At 32.4% G+C, this 22,224-nt stretch overlaps 1 protein-coding gene and 1 pseudogene across 1 annotated transcript; both read left to right on the forward strand.

Annotated features, from left to right (window-relative positions):
* The first annotated feature begins 58 nt into the window (after positions 1-58).
* On the forward strand, positions 59-15,103 carry LOC111292488 (WAT1-related protein At1g25270-like; annotated as a pseudogene).
* Positions 15,104-17,529: 2,426 nt separating this feature from the next.
* Positions 17,530-21,623, forward strand: LOC111292658 (terpene synthase 10-like). Its single transcript, XM_022885145.2, has 7 exons — positions 17,530-17,827; positions 17,919-18,183; positions 18,252-18,630; positions 19,215-19,433; positions 20,466-20,604; positions 20,683-20,928; positions 21,056-21,623. The coding sequence occupies exons 1-7, from the start codon at positions 17,594-17,596 to the stop codon at positions 21,350-21,352; spliced, it is 1,779 nt and encodes a 592-aa protein (XP_022740880.2). The 5' UTR covers positions 17,530-17,593; the 3' UTR covers positions 21,353-21,623.
* Positions 21,624-22,224: the final 601 nt, after the last annotated feature.

The raw sequence follows: 22,224 nt of genomic DNA on the forward strand, positions 1-22,224 counted from the left end.
ACAAAATGATTGAAATTTAGGCAAAAAATGAGAAAAAAGTGATCCAAAATGAGCAGAAATGAAAGAAATGAGTAGGAAAAAGAAAAGCAAAAAAGGGTCTCACGGGTTTGAAATTTAAGTAAAATTTAGTAGTAGAAAAGTGTGATTATTGAAGTCGTTTTTGGCTAAAAACGCATTCAATAATCCCTTCCAATTTTTTTTTTTGAGATTATTGAAGGTGTTTTTGACCAGAAAACACATTGAATAATCTTTTACAAAAACTTGAATCGGGTTATTCAAGGCGTTTCTAGCCAAAAATACCTTGAATAATTTTGTTTCATTTTTTTGGGATTATTCGAGGTGTTTTTGGCCAAAAAATACCTTGAATAATCTTTTACAAAATATTAAATAGGGTTATTCAAGGCACTTCAAGCTAAAAACACCTTAAATAATCTATTTAATTTTTTGAGAAATTATTCAAGACGTTTTCTATAAAAAACGCCTTCAATAATTTTCTCCTATTTTGTTGGGATTATTCAAGGCATTTTTGGTTAGGAAAATACATTGAATATTCCCTTACAAAAATTTGAATGGGGTTATTTAAAGCGTTTTTGGCAAAAAATGAGTTGAATAATCCCCTTTGATTTTTTTTTTGGATTATTCAATTTCTTTCAATTTTTTTTTAAAGATTATTCAAGGTATTTCTAACAAAAAAAAATCTCGAATAATCTCCTCAAAAAATAAAACGGATTATTCAAGGTGTTTTTAGCTAGAAAATACCTCGAATAATTTTTTAAAAAAATTGAATGGAGTTATTCAAGTCATTTCTGGCCAAAAGTATTTTGAATAATCTTTTTCATTTTTTTGGATTATTTAAGGCATTTTCTACAAAAAAAGGCCTTCAATAATCCTCTTTCATTTTTTTAAAATTATAATCCCTTAGAAAAAATTGAAAGGGATTATTCAAAGTGTGTTCTGCTTGTCTTTTTTTTTTTGGATTATTCAAGGTATTTTTGACTAAAATGCCTTGAATAATCCCTTACAAAAAATTGAATAGAGTTATTCAAAGCGATTTTAGTAAAAAATACCTTGAATAATCTCCTCTAATTTTTATTGAAGATTATTCAAAGCATTTTTTTACCAAAAATACCTTGAATAATCTTTTGCTAAAAACATTGGAGCAATTTAGTTGTTAGAGCATACGACTATTAACAATAAAGTCCTAAGTTTGATCTCTCCCTCTAACGTTTTGAGGGTTTTTTAAGGAATGCAAAAACACTTATTAGAAAATATATTTTAGTAGCGTTTTTAAATCCAAACGTCGCTATATAAGAATTTAGTGGCATTTTATAAAAAAAGTCATTAATCTTATAAAAATATGAAACTTTGTGACGTTTATTTAAAAATACCGCAAAAAAACAACCACTAAATCTTCATTTTTTTGTAGTGGTAAAAATTTTTGTGATCTTCTTTAAGGGCTTAAACCAGTCATACTTATATTGCTGGTTTGAGCAGCATATGCTAGAGTAATTATCTGTTATAAGTTGGTTGTGATTGATGGCATGAGCATGAGAGTACTCATCATTTACAGATTCATTTTTGCCACTACTTGTGTGATTCCATTTGTATTCGTATTAGAAAGGTAACTTAATTTTCACATCTTTTTCTAATTACTTGTATATGTTTTACTCTCTATTAATTTCTTTCCTAATTTTCTTGCATTTCCTAAGGATGGAAATGGAAAAGAAGGAAAAAAAAAATTTAATCTTAAGGTTGAGCTTCAAATTAGCATATATCATTATGAATTTCAACCATTTGACTGAAAATTTTCAATCTAAGAATAACTATGAATTGCATGACATTTAATGAAACATTGACTTCACTGGCAATTTTCATTCAACTTTGTCCTGAAATTAGTCCATAATATGATATATTTGACAAGAACATCATATGTAGCGCATGCAGTTGATATTGTGCATATTTCAATCTTATATTTACAGGAAGAGTACAACAAATTTGACATGGAAGATAGTGTTCCAAGGTTTTTTATCGGGGCTATTTGGGTAAGTATAAGAATGATCGTTTTTATTTCCAATGAATGTATCAAACAATTTGATCTTTGTAGACACACCAAATTTGTTCGATTTTTAGTTGAGTCTCGATTTAAAATTCATTGCGTGTATTGGGTTTTCAGACCCAAACCTGATTCTGATTCAACTGGGCTCCAGGCCCGATTTTGATTCAACTAGGCTTCAAGCCCAATTCGATTTAACCAGGCTCGAAGCCCAATCTAGTTCTTTAAGCCTAAAGCCTACTTATCTTTTATTTTATTTTATTTTATTTTTTTACTTTAATATTAATTTATTAATTAAACAAAAAAATACAACAAAAAATTAAAAATTAAAAAAAAAAGTAAGGGGGTTGGTGTATGGCACCCTTGCTGGCTTTATCCAGCCTTTTGTCCAGTCCCATCAGATCAGCCACCCTGCAGCCATCAAGGGTTTACCCTACAGCCCACCTTACTCTTACATCCAGCCACCCTGCAACCACCCCCTACAACCGTAATCTACTCCACCCTTCATCATTGCCCAACTCTATAAAGCACCCAGCTTCTTTCCCTTTTGTTTCTCTCGGACAAAGACTTGAACAGACCCAAAAAACACTAGTTTTTACACCCAAAAAAATCCTAGCTTCCACACCCAGAAATCATAGCTTTCCCATATTCAATAACCTAGGCACTGACAAAAAAGAAAAAAAACCAGAAAACTAACCCAAGGAAAAAAATCACATAGTCCTTTTCCCAGGGAGGAACCTCAGTGCCAGGCCCCTGCAAATAAGCAAAAAAAATCAACCATTAATTTCGCTATAAAAAAAAAAGAAGACTAAAATTTTGAGCCCCGATCTACGTCGATCGAGACTATCTTCGGTGAAAAGGATACCACATTTGGAAAGAGGCATCGAAGAGAGTTTTTTGGAGCATTTTGGTATTTTTCGACCATTGACGGCCACCGACAGCGACTGTCGATGGTGATGCAGGCAACAATCGGTGCTACGGTCTGGAGGGTGGACAGTGGCAAAGCTTTGAAGCTCTAGAAATTTTTTTTCTGAAGGGGGTTTGAAATGAAGTAAAAAAAATTGGTTTTATATAGAAGATCAAAAACACAAAACGATGTCGTTTGGGGAGGGAAAGATCTGCACATCAACCCGGATCCGATCCAAGATCCGCACAAATTGACCCAACACTTGGCACCCCTCAGCCTTTAGCCCTGATTGATCCAACTGAACCGGTTTGAACCTCCTAATCAGACCTGCTCTTTGACAATACCGTTGACTGGTCTAGTTCAGGTTTTTTTTTCTTTTTTTCTAGATTTTTCTTTGGATTTATATATATTATTTATATTATTTTGGTTTTATTATTGTTATTTAAACATGTTTAATACCTCAATTTGTTAGAATAAATATCTTTTATTTTAGAATAATAATTTATAATAACAACAATAATAAAAAAATGATTTCAAATTTTTGGTATATTTTTCCTGAATGATAATAACTTAGTGTTAAATAGAAAATTATAAAATGATTATAAAATTAACTAGTAATAAAAAAAATTTCCCCATCTAGATGTTGAAGGGAATACGATTATACTTTAAATAATGATAATTTTGCTTAGATGTTGGGGAATTATTATTATTAAAAAAAACACTAAATAAATTAGTAACATTATTAATAACAAATTTTCTTAAAAAATTTTTTAAATAATTTTTTAAAAAATCATAAAAATCAAACTTGCTCTAAAAGTTCGCCTAGATGATGGAGATTTTTAGAGATGTTTGTGTTTTTTTTTTAAATTAAAAAATCCAAACCCTAAATTCCACAACCTTAAAACTAAAACCATAATCCCCAAACCTTAAAATTAAAACCCTAAAATCCAAACCCTAAAATCAAAATCCTAAACCCCCCAAACCTTGAAATTAAGACCCCAAACCAACAAACCCTAAAATTGAAACTCTAAAATACAAACCCTAAAATCAAAATCCTAAACCCTAAAATCAAAATTCTAAACCCTCCAAACCTTGAAATTAAGACTTCAAACCTACAAGCCCTAAAATTAAAACCCTAAAATCAAAATCCTAAACCCCCCAAACCCTGAAAGCAAAACCCTAAACCCTTCAAACCCTAAAATTAAACCCTAAACCCCTTAAAACCTAAAATCAAAACTCTAAATCCTTCAAACCGTAAAACTAAGACCTTAAACCCTTTAAACACTAAAATAAAAAACCTAATCCCCAAACCCTAAAATCAAAACCTTAAACTTTTCAAACCCTAAAATTCAAGCCCTAAAACTCTCTAAACCCTAAAACCAAATCCTAAAACCCTTGAAACTCAAACCAAAACCCCAAAATCCAAAACTCCAAAATCTGAAACCCTAACCTTTAAAACCTTGACCTAAGCTCTAACTAAGACCATCCAAAAATCCTAAGGACATGTATGAAAATCTTGAAATAATTTGTTCTCGAATGCCGTCTAGACAATGGGATATTTAAGAAACCTTATTTCATTAAGTTTTCATATTAGTCCTTAATTCGCTTTAACCATGGGATTAAAATCAATAAATAAAAAAAGGTACTAATAACATAGGATCTTAAATATGAATAGTCGCACCTAAGCTTCGTCTAGATGTTGGGGAGTTAAGGTGGTCTCATTATATTTAAGAATCCAATTTCAAATTTGCATTTCATTATCATACACAACACCTATTGGCTTGCATGCATTTATTTGTTACTGTTTGTACTTGTTTGTATTTTTTTGTCTTTAAATTTTACTTGCTATCTAATAATACCATCATTTACTTTTCACACAAAATATTTTTTATTTACTTTTAAAATTGTGATATTATAAAATAAAACAAAAATAACATTCCAAAGGGAGTAATTCTCGGTACTATACCTAGATATTAGAGAGTTACCAAAAATCATTTCTTGCAAGGAGTGTTATTTTTATTTTAAGGGATATTGTATTAAATCTCAAGTGAAAAGAGTTATCTTAAATTCTTCCTAGATGTTGGAGAATTTTAAGATAATTCTTTAACTTAAAGATTTTCTCAATATTTCTAAATAAAATATTTTAGCAAAAAATATTTTTTTAAATGAAGGGAATTAGTATTAAATTTCAAATTGAAACCATTTCATCTTACACTAAAAATAGCGTATGATTAAATTGTACCAATTTATAGGCGTTGGTGGGTGCTAATCCTTCCTCATGCTAACCGACTCTCGGAATCAACATGGTTTTCGTATACCGAAATTTATCTTTTTGATAAACTTTAAACTCACTTTTATCGCTTTATTAAAAAGATAAACTTTTGGGTGACTAGTCACATCCTAAAAAAAATTGGTGGGGACTTACATTTTTTTTTATTTTAAAATTCTTTCTGTCTGACTGTCCCAAAATCATTATGACAATCTTTCGAGAGTTTCCCAAAGAAGGTATTAGCTACGTATCTTGGTTGGTTGAGGTTAAAATTACCTTTTTTAGAAATTATTATATTTTGAGGTTAAGGTCAAATTTATCATTGTATTATGAATTAATAGTGATTTTTCTTTACTTTAAAAAAAATAGTGAAAATTTTTATTGTACTTTAATTTTATTAAAATTTGTCATTGAATTTTTAATGTTTTTCATTTTTAGACATAAGAGTAAAGAAATTGATGAAAATTTACCTTTTGCATTAACATAATATTTCTTGAAATATTTTAATTGCATTATTTTTTGTTTTAAAATCAACAAAATTAAGAGAACATATAGTAATATTTGCATCAACAAAATATTTCAATTTTTTCACCGAAATATCAATAAAATTGAATGTATAGTGCAAAATTCAATAAAATTAAAGTATAATGATAAAATTTAATATTGTATTTGTATAATAACAGATTTCACCTTAATTCCTATATTTTTAGAAAAAGGAAAAAAATGTATAACTCATCTTTTGAGCAAAGGATTTTAAAAAATTTTTTTTTAGAAGCTATAAGTGTCACGCCTCGAGATCAGGACGTAACATGGCCATATTACCTTGAAGAAAATCTCAAAGTAATACTAAACCTTCTTTCTTAAACATTCTAAAATTCTTCAATAAAATAATCTACCAAGTAAAATTCATATCTTTAATCCAACTGATGATACATCTTTATATATCTAAATACAAACCATATAAAATACAAAACTGCCTCTTAAAATCTCATTGACCAACATATTCTCCGACGATTAAGTAATCTTACTCATTTCATCTTCTAGCTTCACACAAGACTAACAAAACTTATCACTCAGTCATCTGTAAAGAAAAAGTAAAAGGAGAATAAGCAAACCACAGCTCAGTAAGTATAGGCTCACATACCTTACTAGATCAAGCATCGTTTTCTTACACATCATATAGATCATTCAAAACATTCATCAAATCATAATATCAAAACATTTCAAGATCATCGTTTTGTCAAATATTTCAATAATTCATAAATCAATATCAAAATATGTCACTTCATAAATCATTGCAAAATATGCTATCATTCAAATATCATAATCAAACCAAATCATGGATCAATCATTAAAAATCATCATAAATCATCATCATCATTATCATTGGTTTATCATTAGCTACGGTCACTGCTATAACCCGTGACATTGGCCGTATCGACAATTTTATTCTCATGATCATTGCTAACTATTATAACCCGTTAGCCAGGGCCTTATGCTAACTACTATTACCCGTTAGCTAAGGCCGTATGATCATGTCTTTGCTAACTATTATTACCCGTTAGCCAGGATCGTAGAACTAATTCTGGTGTCGATGATCCCAGTTCCCAGGGATATAAAAACGTAGCTATCATAAAATCATTCTTTAAACATAAATCATTTTCTTATTTCATTCATAAGTATGATCCATCATTTATATAGAGAAACATAAAATAATCATATACTTGATCTTATTTTCATACATCGAAAATAATAAAATAAAATATTCATTCATTTAGAAACATACATATATACATAGATTCGAAAACAAGCAAAGTGTGTGAGATTCTACTTACCTCCATTCGATTCCACCACTTAGTTTTTTCTCGAAAATAATTAATGGCTTATCCAAGATCATTTCAAGAGATCAGAATTTAATCAACCCTTTTTGAGACCATTTATACAAAAATCAACTAAGTTATACAAAAGGTTTGTTAGGAAAATGGGGTCCAGTCCCATGTAAGTGGTTTTGGACCAAGTAAAGGCCATGGGCCTTGATCTTTTATTTTACACAGAGCCCTAGCTACTTAATAAAAAAGAGGTGGGGTTGTTTTAGGTGTGTGTCGACAACCAAGCAGAGAAAGAAGAAAAGCCAGGAAAAGCAGAGAGAGAAAAAAGAGAAGGGAGAGTTGGTTAAACGAAAGTCGATCCGTGGTCCGATTGAGTTGGAACCTTGTCAGGAGGTTTATGATTCAGAGTTATACATTTTGAACGGTGAAGATCGGGTTTGAAGCTCTCTAGGAACAAATCCAGGGTGTATTTGTTGAGTCACTTATTTGGTGAGATTTCTCCAATTGTTTCTCTAGTTGTTGATTAGCTCTAGTTTTAGCTAGAGAAGAACTTTGTATAACTATTATTTGATAGTGAAGATTTTTCTGGTGGCCCGTGATTTTTTCCCTCTACACTGGAGGGTTTTCCACGTAAATCTTGGTGTGCTTTATTTTTCCTGCGCATTTGATTATTGATTGTTGTCTATTGCTTCTGTATTGTTATGATTATTGCTTCAGGCGCAACAAGTGGTATCAGAGCAAGGGTTATTTTGAAACATCGATACAGAAGCATCCCAGGATAGAAGTAAATTCTGTTTGAGATCATAGAGGGTGATACAGGTTCCATGATAAAATTGACAGCATCGAATTATTCAATTTGAAAGCCTATGATGGAGGATCATCTATACTGTAAAGATTTGTATGAGCCAGTATTGGGTGATTCGACTAAACCAGCAGATATGAAAGATGAAAGCTGGAAGAAGCTAGGTAGAAAGACGCTGGCTACAATCAAAAAATGGGTTGATATTAGCGTGTTCCATCATGTAGCGCAGGAGTCAGATGTTCACATTGTTTGAGAAAAATTGGCAGCATTGTATGAGAGAAAAACAGGTATGAATAAAGTTATGCTTGTTAAAAAGATTGCAACTTTACAGTACAGGGATGGACGATCTGTTACAGAGCACTTGAGTGATTTTCAAGATATATTTAATCGGATGACTACTATGGAGCTTAAAATGGATGATGAAATGAAGGCATTATTTCTTTTGGGTTCATTGCCAGACAGCTGGAATACTCTAGTTGTGACTGTTCTTAATTCATCTCCTGATTATAAGGTGACATTGGAGATGATAAAGGACAGTATGCTTAATGAAGAAGCGAGGCGAAAAGATGTAGACCCTGGGAATCAAGCTCTGGTCACAGAGAATAGGGGTAGAAACATCGACAGAGGTCAGGACTCAAAAGGCCATGGTAAGTCTAAACATAGATCCAAATCTAAAGGTAAAGTGAAGTGTTTCCATTGTGGTAAGGCGGGTCATATAAAACAAAATTGTAGAATCTTGAAGCAAGAGCGAAAAGATGAGAAAGGCAAGAGTTCAGATGATGGCAATGTTGCTACAGTGAATTCAGATAGTGATTCAGTTACTTTGATTTGTACACATGGTGATTGTAATCATGTTAGTGATCCCGGCATTGAGTGGATAGTTGACACAGGAGCGGCATATCATTGTGTTCCTAAGAGAGAGTTGTTTACAACTTACAAAGCAGGAGACTTTGGTTGTACCAAAATGGGAAACAAGAGTGTATCGCAGATTGTTGGGATTGATGATATTATTGTACAAACTAGTACAGGCTGCATGTTGACTTTAAGGGATGTCAGACACATTCCAGATATGAGAATGAACTTGCTTGCTATTAATGTCCTTGATAAGGAGGGATATGAAAGCCGACAAAAGAATGGACAGTGGAAGCTTCTCAAAGGATCTATGGTAGTTGCAAGGGGAAAACTATGCTGCACAATGTATAAGACATGGATGCAATTAAACGGTAATCAGGTAAATACCGTTGAAAATGATGCTTCAGCAAACTTGTGGCACAAGAGGCTGGCACACATGAGTGAAAAATGGTTACAGGTTTTGGCAAGGCACTCTCTCATTCCCTTGACCAAAGGTATGTATCTCGATTCATGTGATTATTGTTTGTTTGGTAAGCATCATAGAGTTTTTTTTCGTAAAAGTTCTCAGAGAAAAGAAAATATATTGGAATTAATTTATTCTGACGTATGTGGTCCCATTGAGGTTGAGTTATTAGGTGGTAGCAGATATTTTGTTACTTTTATTGATGATGCTTCACGTAAGACTTGGGTGTATATGTTGAAATATAAAAGTCAGGTACTGCAGTATTTTTAAAAATTTTATACCATGGTTGAAAGGATGACAAGGTTACCCTTGAAGTGTATTCGAACTGATAATGGTGGGGAATACACATCTAAAAGCTTTGAAGAGTATTGCTCAAAGCATGGGATCAGGCATGAGAGGACAGAACCTGAAACACCGCAGCATAATGGTATAGCTGAAAGAATGAATCGCACCATTGTGGAAAAAGTCAGATGTATGTTGAGGATGGCAAAATTACCAAAGCCATTCTGGGGTGAAGCAGTCAACACAGCTTGTTATTTACTTAACAGGTCACCATCAGTTCCTTTGGGCTTTGACATTCCAGAAAGAGTGTGGACAGGAAAAGATGCTTCATACTCTCACTTGAAAATTTTTGGGTGTAAAGCATTCATGCATGTGTCGAAAGAGCAGAGATCAAAGCTTGACAGTAAAGCTACACAGTGTGTGTTTGTAGGATATGGTGATGAGAAATTTGGCTACAGGGTATGGGATCCAGTAAAGAGAAAGACAGTCAGAAGCAGAGATGTGGTCTTTCATGAAAAAGAAACCATAGCAGACCTTGAGAAAAATGAGAAGACTACACGAGTTACTGTTGAGTGTGATGTTTCAACATCGACAGAGATTTCACAGGAAAGAGCCACAGATGGTGAAAATGAGCCAGAAACAGAACTTGGCGATATGAATGAGCCAGCTACAGTTGGTGATGAGCCAGATGCTATTAGTTTTGAGCAGGGAGAGCAATCCTCTCTACCTGAGAGTGTTGAGCAGGGGGAGCTACCTTCGGCATCAAGTGATGTAGAGTCTCAGCCTAGGAGATCTACTAGAGAGCGCATGCCATCTACCAGGTATCCAAGTTCAAATTTTATTTTAGTTACCAGTGAAGGGGAGCCAGAAAGCTTTCAAGATGTGCAGGCTACTCCGGATAGAGAGCACTGGTTAAAAGCAATGAAAGAAGAGATGGAGTCATTGCGAAAGAATGGTACTTATGATCTTGTTAAACTTCCAACAGGGAAGAGGCCATTAAAGAATAAATGGGTGTTCAAGTTGAAAAAGGATGGTGACAAACTAGTGAGGTACAAAACTCGATTGGTAGTAAAAGGTTTTTCTCAGAAACCAGGCATCGATTTTGATGAGATTTTTGCTCCAGTTGTAAAAATGAGTTCTATTCGAGTGGTACTGGGATCGGCAGCTAGTTTGAATCTTGAGCTTGAGCAACTTGATGTTAAAACTGCATTTTTGCATGGTGATTTGCAGGAGGATATTTATATGAATCAGCTTGAGGGTTTTGAAGTGAAAGGGAAAGAGCACTTAGTTTGCAAATTGAAGAAAAGCTTGTATGGCTTGAAACAAGCTCCGCGACAGTGGTACAAAAAGTTTGATTTTTTTATGGTGAGTCATAGCTATAAAAGAACAGCAGCGGATTCTTGTGTGTATATTAAACAATTCCCTAATGGTAACTTCATTATCCTATTATTATATGTTGATGATATGTTGATTGTAGGACAAGATGCTAGTATAGTTTACAGGTTGAAAGAACAATTATCTAAGTCTTTTGATATGAAAGATTTAGGTCCAGCAAAGCAGATTCTTGGTATGGATATTATCCGGGATAGGAGAGCTGGAAAGCTGTGGTTGTCACAGGAAAAGTATGTTGAACGAGTGCTTGGTAGATTCAACATGCAACATGCTAAATCAGTTAGTAGTTCACTTGCCAACCATTTTCACCTAAGTAAGAAATCTTGTCCAGTGTCTAAGGAAGAGCAACTAGCTATGTCTAGTATTCCTTATTCTTTTGCAGTCGGTTCTTTAATGTATCTTATGGTTTGTACAAGGCCTGACATTGCTCATGCAGTTGGTGTAGTGAGCAGATTTCTTTCTAATCCAGGAAAGGTTCACTGGGAAGCAGTGAAATGAATTTTTAGATATTTGAGGGGTACCTAAAAAATGTGCTTGACTTATGGAGTTTCACAACCAGTTCTAGAAGGGTTTACTGATGCTGACATGGCAGGCGATCTTGATGGTAGGAAATCTACTTCAGGGTATTTGTTCACTTTTGCAGGAGGAGCTGTATCTTGGCAGTCTAAGTTACAGAAGTGTGTTGCTTTGTCAACTACAGAGGCTGAGTATATTGCAGCAACTGAAGCATGTAAAGAAATGCTTTGGATGAAATGTTTTCTTCTTGAATTAGGGTTGAATCAGAAAGAGTATGTGGTATTTTGTGATAGCCAGAGTGCTTTAGATTTGAGTAAGAATACCATGTACCATGCTAGAACAAAGCACATTGATGTTAGATATCATTGGTTACGTTCAGTGATTGAAGAACAGCAGATGCTATTGAAGAAAGTCCATACTGATAAAAATGTGGCAGATATGTTGATTAAGATACTTCCCAGGGAAAAGCTTGAGCTTTGCAGTAACTTGGCCGAAATGAGTTCCCTGGCCAAGGTAAGTTCCAAATGAAACTGCTATGGTGATGAATCTCCTCCTAATGGGGCTGGAGGGGGAGATTGTTAGGAAAATGGGGTCCAGTCCCATGTAAGTGGTTTTGGACCAAGTAAAGGCCATGGGCCTTGATCTTTTATTTTACACAGAGCCCTAGCTACTTAATAAAAAAGAGGTGGGGTTGTTTTAGGTGTGTGTCGACAACCAAGCAGAGAAAGAAGAAAAGCCAAGAAAAGCATAGAGAGAAAAATGAGAAGGGAGAGTTGGTTAAACGGAAGTCGATCCGTGGTCCGATTGAGTTGGAACCTTGTCAGGAGGTTTATGATTCAGAGTTATACATTCTGAACGGTGAAGATCGGGTTTGAAGCTCTCTAGGAACAAATCCAGGGTGTATTTGTTGAGTCACTTATTTGGTGAGATTTCTCCAATTGTTTATCTAGTTGTTGATTAGCTCTAGTTTTAGCTAGAGAAGAACTTTGTATAACTATTATTTGATAGTGAAGATTTTTCTGGTGGCCCGTGGTTTTTTCCCTCTACACTGGAGGGTTTTCCACGTAAATCTTGGTGTGCTTTATTTTTCCTGCGCATTTGATTATTGATTGTTGTCTATTGCTTCTGTATTGTTGTGATTATTGCTTCAGGCGCAACAGGGTTAACTTAACTAATTAATACTGGCAGCCTGACCTCTTTTCATTAAAATAGTCATATCTCAATATATAGAAATCAGAATTATGATCTCTTTAATGCTTTAAAAACTAGACTTGATAAGCTTTCTAACCATATATGGCACACATCGTAATTCCTTGTAGATTAATTATAAAAAGTTTTGAAATCCATGTCATATACTGCTGCCAAACAGCCTGTATACCTTCTAATAAAAATTATATATTTATTCACAAGAAACTCCAAATTCAATTCCGCTTATTTCATTGGAAAGTAGACTCAATAAGCTTTCCAAACATATATGGCTTAATCTGTAAATCCTTGTATACAAATTAAGAAGAATTTCGTAATTCAACCATAATGCTGCTATCTTACAGCCTGCATATCCTTAAGTTAAAATTGGACAAGTCTTCATAAAAACTTGGATTTGACTTTCATTTGTTTCATTAGAAACTAGATTCAAAATGCTTTCCAATGATATATAATAATCACAACAATAATCTATCAATTAATACAAAATTCTATTTTAATTCATTATTACAGATCACAACATTTCATCCAAAAATATAATTTCTCCTTCAATCTTTAAAAACTCAAATCCTTATTTTCAGCCTTCAAACTCAATTAAATAATCATCAATAAATCTTAAGAACATGAAATAAACAAAGCCCAGTAATTTAACCAAATAGATCATGAAGATTAATGAAAGATTTCATGATTTTTCTTGGTTTTGCTCTCAAAACTTCAACTCCAAATAATAGCAATGAACTTGATATTTCTTTTTAAACAAAAAGAGAGCATGTACTCACTTTTAAGAGATTAACTTGATTGTAGCCTCTGATTGTGAATCTCCAACTTGATTTTTCATATTCTCTAACCCTAAGGAAGATGAGGAAGAAGAACTCTATTTCCTTTCTATTTCAGGATAGTTAAGTTTTCTTTCATCTAATACTTTAGCCCTTTTTCTTTTACTAAATAATGTCTTAATAAACTGATGAGCTTTAGTATTAGTCTAGCCCAATTATTATTTGGGCTGGGATATTACAATAAGAATATTTAATCCTAACTAGGTCATATATAAAGTTTGAATTTTGTTGCAGGGGAGCACTGGCACCGAATTTATTCATTGAAAGCTTATCCTTTAACATCTGCAACGTTTGCTACAGCCATGTCCAACCTAGTTCCTATTGCTACATTCATCTTCGCAGTCATCTTAAGGTTCTTTAAGATCTCATGGGAGATTTTCAATTTTAGTATTTTTATTTAAAAAACAAATTAATAAAGTATAATAGAAAATCAGTCCAATTAGTTTAAGAATTAAATTGTATACGGAAATACAATCAATCTATAAAATTAACAAATATATTGTGATTTTAATTACTTAGTAATTCTTAATAATTTGTGGATTTTCCTTCCCACTCTTCAGGTTGGGGAGATTGGGAATCAGAACATTAGCGGGACAGGCCAAGATGGTGGGCACTTTCTTGAGCATAGGTGGAGCAATGATTCTTACATTTTACAAAGGACATGAGATTAACCTTTGGTCAACCAACATAAACCTAGCCAAATATAGTCATGTAAACAAGAAACATGATATGCTTGGTCAGCAAGTGTTAGGTTCATTGCTGGCTCTGGGTTCCTGCGTATCTTTTGCAATTTGGTATATAATTCTAGTAAGTTATTTCCAATAAATTCACCTTACTACTTTGGAATATATTAATCACGGGTAGCCATGGATAGTTTGTCACAGCCCAAGATGGGTGAACATTATCCTTTCATATATTGGACTTCTGCTTTGACGTGCATCACAGCATCACTTCAGGCAACAATTTATGCTTTAATTGTTGAGAGGAACTGGTCTCCATGGAAGCTTGGCTGGAATATTAGGCTTCTTAACGCTGTTTACACGGTAAAAACGGTAGCTTCCATCGAATAATAACATAGCTTTTTCTTTTTTTTTTTCTTCGATAAAATCCCTTTTTAACTCTTATACTCGTCTTCTAATTAAAGGGAGTCATCGGTACAGCATTAACGGTTGTTCTTATGATTTGGTGCTTGCGGTTGAGAGGGCCATTATTTGTATCCAGCTTCAACTCTTTAACACTAGTATATGTAGACATTGTTGGATCTTTGATCTTAAATGAGAGGCTAAATATAGGAAGGTTAAATTTAAACTCCAATTCAAGTTGATTGATCCAGCATTTCTTCACAATTTTCGTTATCCTTGCGTCTCTATTTATCTAAATTCACATGTTTTCATGTAACAACATTTCAGGTTCAGTGCTGATAATTAGAGGGGTATATGTTGTATCATGGGGAAAAGCCAAGGAGAATACGACTTCGGCACAAAAAGCACTTGAAGAATGGCCACTGGAGTCTGAAGCTGAGGATGTAGTCATTCAAGATACCAACCAAAGTTGTGATCCAAGCAAGGCAATCTCTGATAGAGCCGAAATTAAGACAATAATAAAGACAAAACTAAGAGACAACAGAGATCGAGATGAGCATATATATTCAAACTTCCCAAACGGCAGTCCAACAGGATCATCATGGCCTTCCAACTGATCACTCTTAGTGGGTGGCTAACTTCCTCCTATATTCTTTTAAACAGAATAATTATGGTCAATTTGCTACATACATATACATTGCTATCATTTTCTTTTGTTAAAATCCTCCTGGGTTAACTTGTTCCAAGAGGGGTATTGGTTCGTACAGGACTAAGGTTTATTGTTGGATTCTCGTATAAGTAGCGACGGTCGGATATTTCTCTTCTTAAACAAAAGGCTGAATATAGGAAGGTTTTAAGCTCGATTTGTTTACAATTTCCAATTTTCTATTAATTATCTAGATAACTTTTTGTATTTTATATGTAACAGCATCTTAGGCTCAGTGCTAATAACGATAGGCTCAGTGTAAGCAGCAATTATAGAATGTCAAAGGGAGTCTGAAGCTGTGGAAGTTATCATTAGTTCATTTCATAATGCCAATAAAATTTGCAAAACAAGCAAGCCAATCTAATCCTAAATAATAATCTTATTATCTTTTGCCCAAAAAAATAAATTTGAATCTTGTTTCTCTATGTATAAAAAAAAAATTGTATTTGCTCGATAGACACAGCACTAATGATCAAGCTTTTAATGATGTTAATTTGTTGTGTAAAAAGCCTTGTTGATTATATTGAATTTTCATTTAAGTTGTCTTTATGTCACTTACTTTATTTCTTCTACATTCATTTTATTTTTGTTTATTTTGTGTCATAAAGCTAATAAAACCCAAAAAAAAAAAAAATGGGCCCCCAAAAACAGTCTGAAAAGATGAATTCAGAAACCAATAGTGTATTTGGGCTAAATAATAAAAAGATCTAAAACTCAAAATCCAGAGAGAATTCATGAGCTCCACTTAGGCATTGAACTAGTCATGAAAAATTGCAGTAAGTCCTCTCCTTAAAATTTTCTTGGTTTTTCTTATTTATTTTTCTTTCCTTTTTTTTTTTTTTTTTAGATTTTTATCTCCAAACTGTATTCTTTGACAAAGAGTTACCGACAATTAGGCGTCCTTTAATATTGTACGAGTGTTTAAGGCGCGTTATGCTGCGCAGGTTACTAAATACATAATATTTACAATGAAATTCATAAAAATAAAAATAAAAGTATTGTAAATAATAAAAAAAAAACACACATTTAAATTATAATGTAAATATGATTTAGAAATGTTTGTAATCAATTAAAAAGGAAATGAAGCTCTCTTGGTCTATGTTTGCCTTAGATATAAACCTGAAACTCTTGATAATTTATTTCACAAAATTAAAATAAAAATCCTAATGAAGATAAATAAAATCCATTATCATTTGTTCTTTTCAAACTAGATTAAACTCTTTTTTTACATTAAAAATAAACAAATAAAATACTTTAAAATGAAGAAAAATAATATTTAAGCAAGTCAAGCAAACTGACGTAACAATCCAATTTGATCGACCACAAAATCAATCGGCAAGGTACCTTCTTTCATCTCTTTGTTCTTTATTCTTCATCTTTAGTCTCTCTTTTTCTCCATGACTTAATCCCCCAACCAAAATTAAAACGATAAGAGAAGTGAGATCCACCCACTCATTAATTTCTTTATCCATTTTCCTTTCAAAGGTCTAATCTAAGGGATAAATTTTTTAGCCGACATTGAAAAATTATAAAAAAAAAAAAAGGTGTTTTGTGTATCATGTATAAGTGAATGATTGAAAGCAACAATAGAAAGTGATGCAAATGAGTGTGTAAATATATGGATGTCATTGGGTAGGGTAGAGGTAGGGTAAAACATTTTTCATTTTTATTATTGAATTTTTATATTATACACATTTCGTACCTATATTCAACGAATATTTTAAATTTATCTCCATCACTATTCTTGTGAGTATTTAATAGGTATGTATAATTTTTATGCTTGTAACTTTTAAGAAAAATAAAAACTAAAATTTATTTTTTAAATATTTTTTATTTTTATCTTGTATATTTAAGTAATTTTTTATTAACATAAATTTTTTCAATAAAATATATTAATTCTAACTAACCTTAAATATTAATTTATATTATTTAATAAAAAACTATTTATTAAATATATATAAATATATAAAAAGTACGGGTACGAGGTAATTACTATAACCATCTCCATCTTCATACCTAATAAAAATTTAAAATCGTATCTACCATCATTTCTGTACTTATAATATAATACTCATCCTTATTTTTATTCGGATAAAAAATTGGATTCTTATTTAAGTATGGATAAGATTAATATCTCTATGTACATGATATAAGGTGGGCAGAAAAAAGTGTCTAAATGAAGCAAATGAAATAAATAAAAAAACTAGAGTATCGTCGGTCTATAATCAAGTAATAAAATTTTTACTGATTAAAATTATAAACCCCCTTTTTTTTTTTTCTATAATTTTTCAATGTCGACCACTTAAGTATAAATAGAAAAATTAAAGCATTGAACATATGCCTGAAACTAGGCCAAACTTAAATATCTTTTGTACTGGTTAAGTGGAGCTTTAATTTCACCATGGCTCTTTCTCTCCTTGCTTCCGTTCCTTGCAGCAGTCTCATCAGAAGGTATACCAAAGGCATCTCGGACAAAGAATCAAACCTCAACAGTTTCAGTGTTGTTCGAGTCCCAGCCACCAAATTTGTTGCTAAAGCCAATGTTTCAGATCAAAAAATTGTTAGACGATCTGCTAATTACCGTCCTCCCATTTGGAAGTACGATTATATTCAGTCTCTCAAGAGCGACTATCTGGTATAATATACATTTTTTTTTTCTTGTAATAAGTAGTTAAAATCCCAATAGCTTTTTAATTATAAGATTAAATTTTATGCAATCTTCTTAGGGCGAATCATATAATGAGCGAGCTATCAGACTTGTGGGGGAAGTGAGAATGATGCTTGACAAAGTGATGGATCCTTTGGAGAAACTCGAACTAGTCGACACCTTGCAGAGGCTTGGATTATCTTATCACTTTGAGAAGGAAACCAAGAGGATTTTGGAGAGTATAATGGCAGATCAGAGCAAGGTTTCCTGGAAGAAAGACAATTTATATGCTACAGCACTTGAGTTTAGGCTCCTAAGGCAGCACGGTTATAAAGTATCTCAAGGTAAAAAGTGTAGAAATTGTATAAAAATAGTCATAATAAAAATAATGAAAATGTTGTCATACGTGCAGAGGTTTTCTCTAGTTTCATGGGCGAGATGGGGAACTTCAAGGCAGGTCTTTGTGAGGACTGCAAAGGACTGCTTAACTTGTATGATGCCTCATATTTTTCGGTAGAGGGTGAAGACATCATGGACAATGCAAGAGATTTCGCAACTAAACATCTCCAGCAATATCTGAAGCAGGAGAACTCAGATCAATATCTTGCCACGCTTGTGGAACATGCTTTGGAACTTCCGCTACAATGGAGGATTTTAAGGTTGGAAGCCTGGTGGTTTATAGATGTGTATGAGGAAAGAGAGGACAGAAACCCCTTTCTTTTGGAGCTTGCCAAATTAGACTTCAATATTGTGCAAGCTGTGCACCAGGATGATCTAAGACATGCTTCAATGTAAGTGCATGAATATGTTTTGATTTTTTAAATTTTCAATTATCTATTTAGTGAATTAAATTTTCAAGATATTTTGTTTTGATTTTTTAAAGCATAATCGTCATGCAGCAAAGTAGGAGTGTTTGAATTAATTTGGATAGAGCTGGGCGTCTGATATTTTTCTGAATTCATATTTAATGTATCATTAGTGAATTAGATAATATTATCTCATTAATGATAAAAATAAATATTTACAAATCTTTAAAATAAATACATAAAATTTAAATTAAAAATAAAAATTTATTAATAAAATAATATCATTTAATTTATTGATAATATATAAATTTTAACACAGATATTACATCAAATATATATATTCTATTTTTATTGCTCAAAATATCCACACCGAAGCTATGCACAAAACACAGCCATACAAACCACCAGCTGTCCAATACCTTCCATCTTCTGATAAGTACATGAGATTCTAGCTTTCTTTGGCTTTTGCACTGATTAGGAAACTTTTTTTTTTTTTGTCTCATACAAAAACTCTCTGAGTTTGAAAAAAAATCCTAACTTCAAACTTTGCTCCATAAAACCTACTGCAGGTGGTGGAGGAATATAGGTCTCGGAGAAAAGCTAAGCTTTGCTAGAGACAGGTTAATGGAGAACTTTTTGTGGACTGTGGGCGTTGCACCTGATCCTCACTCTGGGAAAGCAAGAAGAATTCTGGCAAAGCTTAACTCATTAATAACTACCATAGATGATGTTTATGATGTGTATGGCACCTTGGATGAGTTGGAGCTCTTCACGGAAGCTGTTGAGAGGTTGGTATATATATATATATATACTATTGGACTTTGACTTTAATTAAATTTTAATAATAAATGAATATAGGAAATCCAAAAATTAATAATGAAAATTCTTATTAGAGACATTTAATGGTAAAAAAGATACAATAATTTTTTTTCCTCTCAAAGCTTTCAATAAATAATTAAAAATATTTTTTTTTCATTTGTGCTGACCTAATAAGATCGGTGCTACCTCAACTTAATTTTCTTTTAATTGTTCCTTTATAATTTTTTTAATTTATCTATAAATATGAAAACTCAAATATTATAAAAATAATTCATCTCATTTGCTTTTCTCTCTATCCTTCTTACTTTCTTTTTAATATGATATTTATTGACTTACATAACTAAATACAAATGCAAAAAATCTCCTACTTTTACCTTTAATTTTTTTTTTTTTTTATAAAAATACCTTCGTATCGAAGATCGAGACCAATGATACCCTCATCACTCTCTCTCACATGTTGGCTTACTTTACACAACCGAAACAAAAGATATCAGCTGCAATTTATTAACCAACATAGCATGTGGGATTGTAGCAGACTTGTACAACACGATCTGTTGTGCTAGTGATGGAGGTTGAAAATGACCAATGGAAAGAAGTACTTTTTAACTTTTTTGCTTACAAATGTACAATCGTAAGGAGCAAAAAATATCTGGTGTTTCGGATTGTGACCAGAAACAAAATCAAACAAAGTTTCAGTAAGTACTAGTGAAACTTTGATTACAAAACAAAGCATGTTACCTTTGTTTTCAACCATTTTCTCCTTTCTTAATGTTATTGTTTTGGTTTGATGATTTTGCCTTAATCTCTAGCAAAACATTCCAATGAGCTGTCTGTTGGATATCCTTTTTTTTAACAGTTGTTAACAGACATAAAAAAAAGAATAAAAAAAATCCAAAATTTGTTAACCAATGTAGATAATAGTAATACTACTATATATTTAATATTTTTTGGCACCAGAATTTAAGTGACATACTATTATTATTATAATGTTCTAATTTCAGATGGGATGTCAATGCGATGGAGCAGCTCCCAGAATGTATGAAGATATGTTTCCTTGCTCTTTACAACTCCATAAACGAAATGGCTTTTGATACTCTTAAGGAACAAGGATTTAATACCATTCCTTTCTTGAAGAAAACGGTAGTAATCAAAACTCTTTACTAGATCTAAGTTAGTTTTGATTCCTTTATGTTTTAAATTAAAATTATATTTGTTCAGTGGGCAGAGCTATGCAAAACTTACTTAGTGGAGGCAAAGTGGTATTATAGTGGATACAAACCAACCTTTAAAGAGTATATCGATAATGCATGGATTTCGATTTCGGCTCCCGTACTACTATCACATGCTTATATCTTCACAAATTCAACAAGAAAGGAGTGGTTGGAGAGCTTCAAGGAACACAGCAATATAATCTATTGCTCGTCCATGATTTTACGACTAGCGAACGATCTTGGGACATCATCGGTATGCAATATATAATCATATGTACACTCCTTGGTTAATGTTTTCTTACATGAAAGATTTCCGGTTGTGAATGTGATTCAGATATATTGATTGATCTAATGCTTTTTGTTGGCATTTGTTTGATTAGGATGAACTAAAAAGAGGTGATGTTCCAAAATCAATTCAATGTTACATGCACGAAACTGGCTCTTCTGAAGAAGAAGCCCGTCAGCACATAAGGAAGTTAATTGATGCAACATGGAAAAGAATGAATGAAGGTCTATTTGATCATCCCCCCTTCTCTAAAACGTTTATCCAAATTGCAATGAACGTCGCAAGGATGGCCCAATGCATGTATCAACATGGTGATGGCCATGGGGTTGAAGATCATGAGACCAAAGATCGTGTATTATTATTACTTGTTTTACCTATTCCTTTACATTAAAGGCTCGGAATGCATAATTGAACGCTGATATTGTGGGAAAAAAAATCTTTTTTAATTAAATAAACAATAAAAATTAAAGATAAATAATAAATTAAAATCATCTTTGGTATTTAAGATAATGGATATGATATGATAATAATTATTTTATACCATATTTGATTTGTATTTGTAGACACTTTAATTGATTCAGGCCGAAGCTTATTGGGCCTAGTTCAATAAGGTCTGGGCTTAAGTCTATTGAGCTTGGTTCAATATGATCCAAATTTCAAGTTCAAACTTCCATTATTTATTTATTTATTTTTGGGTTTATCTTTCTATTGATTATTATTAGTTTTTTTATTTTTCGTTAGTTTCATACTAATTTATCTTCAATTTTCCTAATTTTTGTCTTGAATTAGTGGTTGTAGAGTTCATCTTAATTTTAACTTGAAGTAGGATAAATCTTAAGGTTTCTGTTAATATGAAAACCCAATCAAGGGTGGACTCATAACTAATCAAAAACTCTTCTAATTTAGCTCTATAAATACATACATAGCAACACAGATCAGGGATACGAGGAAAAGGACACAGAATATAGAATATAGAGATCATGGTGATCACACAGAAAAAAAATATACGGCAGAAAGTAGAAAGGTTAGCAAAAATCAAATAAAAAATTGAAGATTTCTAGAAAAATCTAAAAAATTCCTAGATTTCAATGAAAATTTTCAGTTTTTGATGAATTTTTTGACGTCGGTTGAATTTTTCGATGAACTTTTCGACACCGATTGAATTTTTTAGCAAGTTTTCCAGAATCTGGTGGAAGATTTCAATGCCGATTTAATTTTTCGATGAACTTTCGACGAACCAACTCAGATTTCGACGACTTTCTT

The sequence above is a fragment of the Durio zibethinus genome, chromosome 10 (assembly GCF_047325235.1).
Source record: "Durio zibethinus cultivar Kanyao isolate XHJ-2024 chromosome 10, ASM4732523v1, whole genome shotgun sequence".
Lineage (NCBI taxonomy): Eukaryota > Viridiplantae > Streptophyta > Magnoliopsida > Malvales > Malvaceae > Durio > Durio zibethinus.

Bases quoted from the DNA above. Each gene is read 5' to 3' on its own strand.
- LOC111292658 (XM_022885145.2), top strand. From the start codon at position 17,594: ATGGCTCTTTCTCTCCTTGCTTCCGTTCCTTGCAGCAGTCTCATCAGA. The intron at 20,605-20,682 runs GTAGTAATCAAA...ATATTTGTTCAG, and splicing joins TTCCTTTCTTGAAGAAAACG to TGGGCAGAGCTATGCAAAAC. The intron at 20,929-21,055 runs GTATGCAATATA...TTGTTTGATTAG, and splicing joins ACGATCTTGGGACATCATCG to GATGAACTAAAAAGAGGTGA.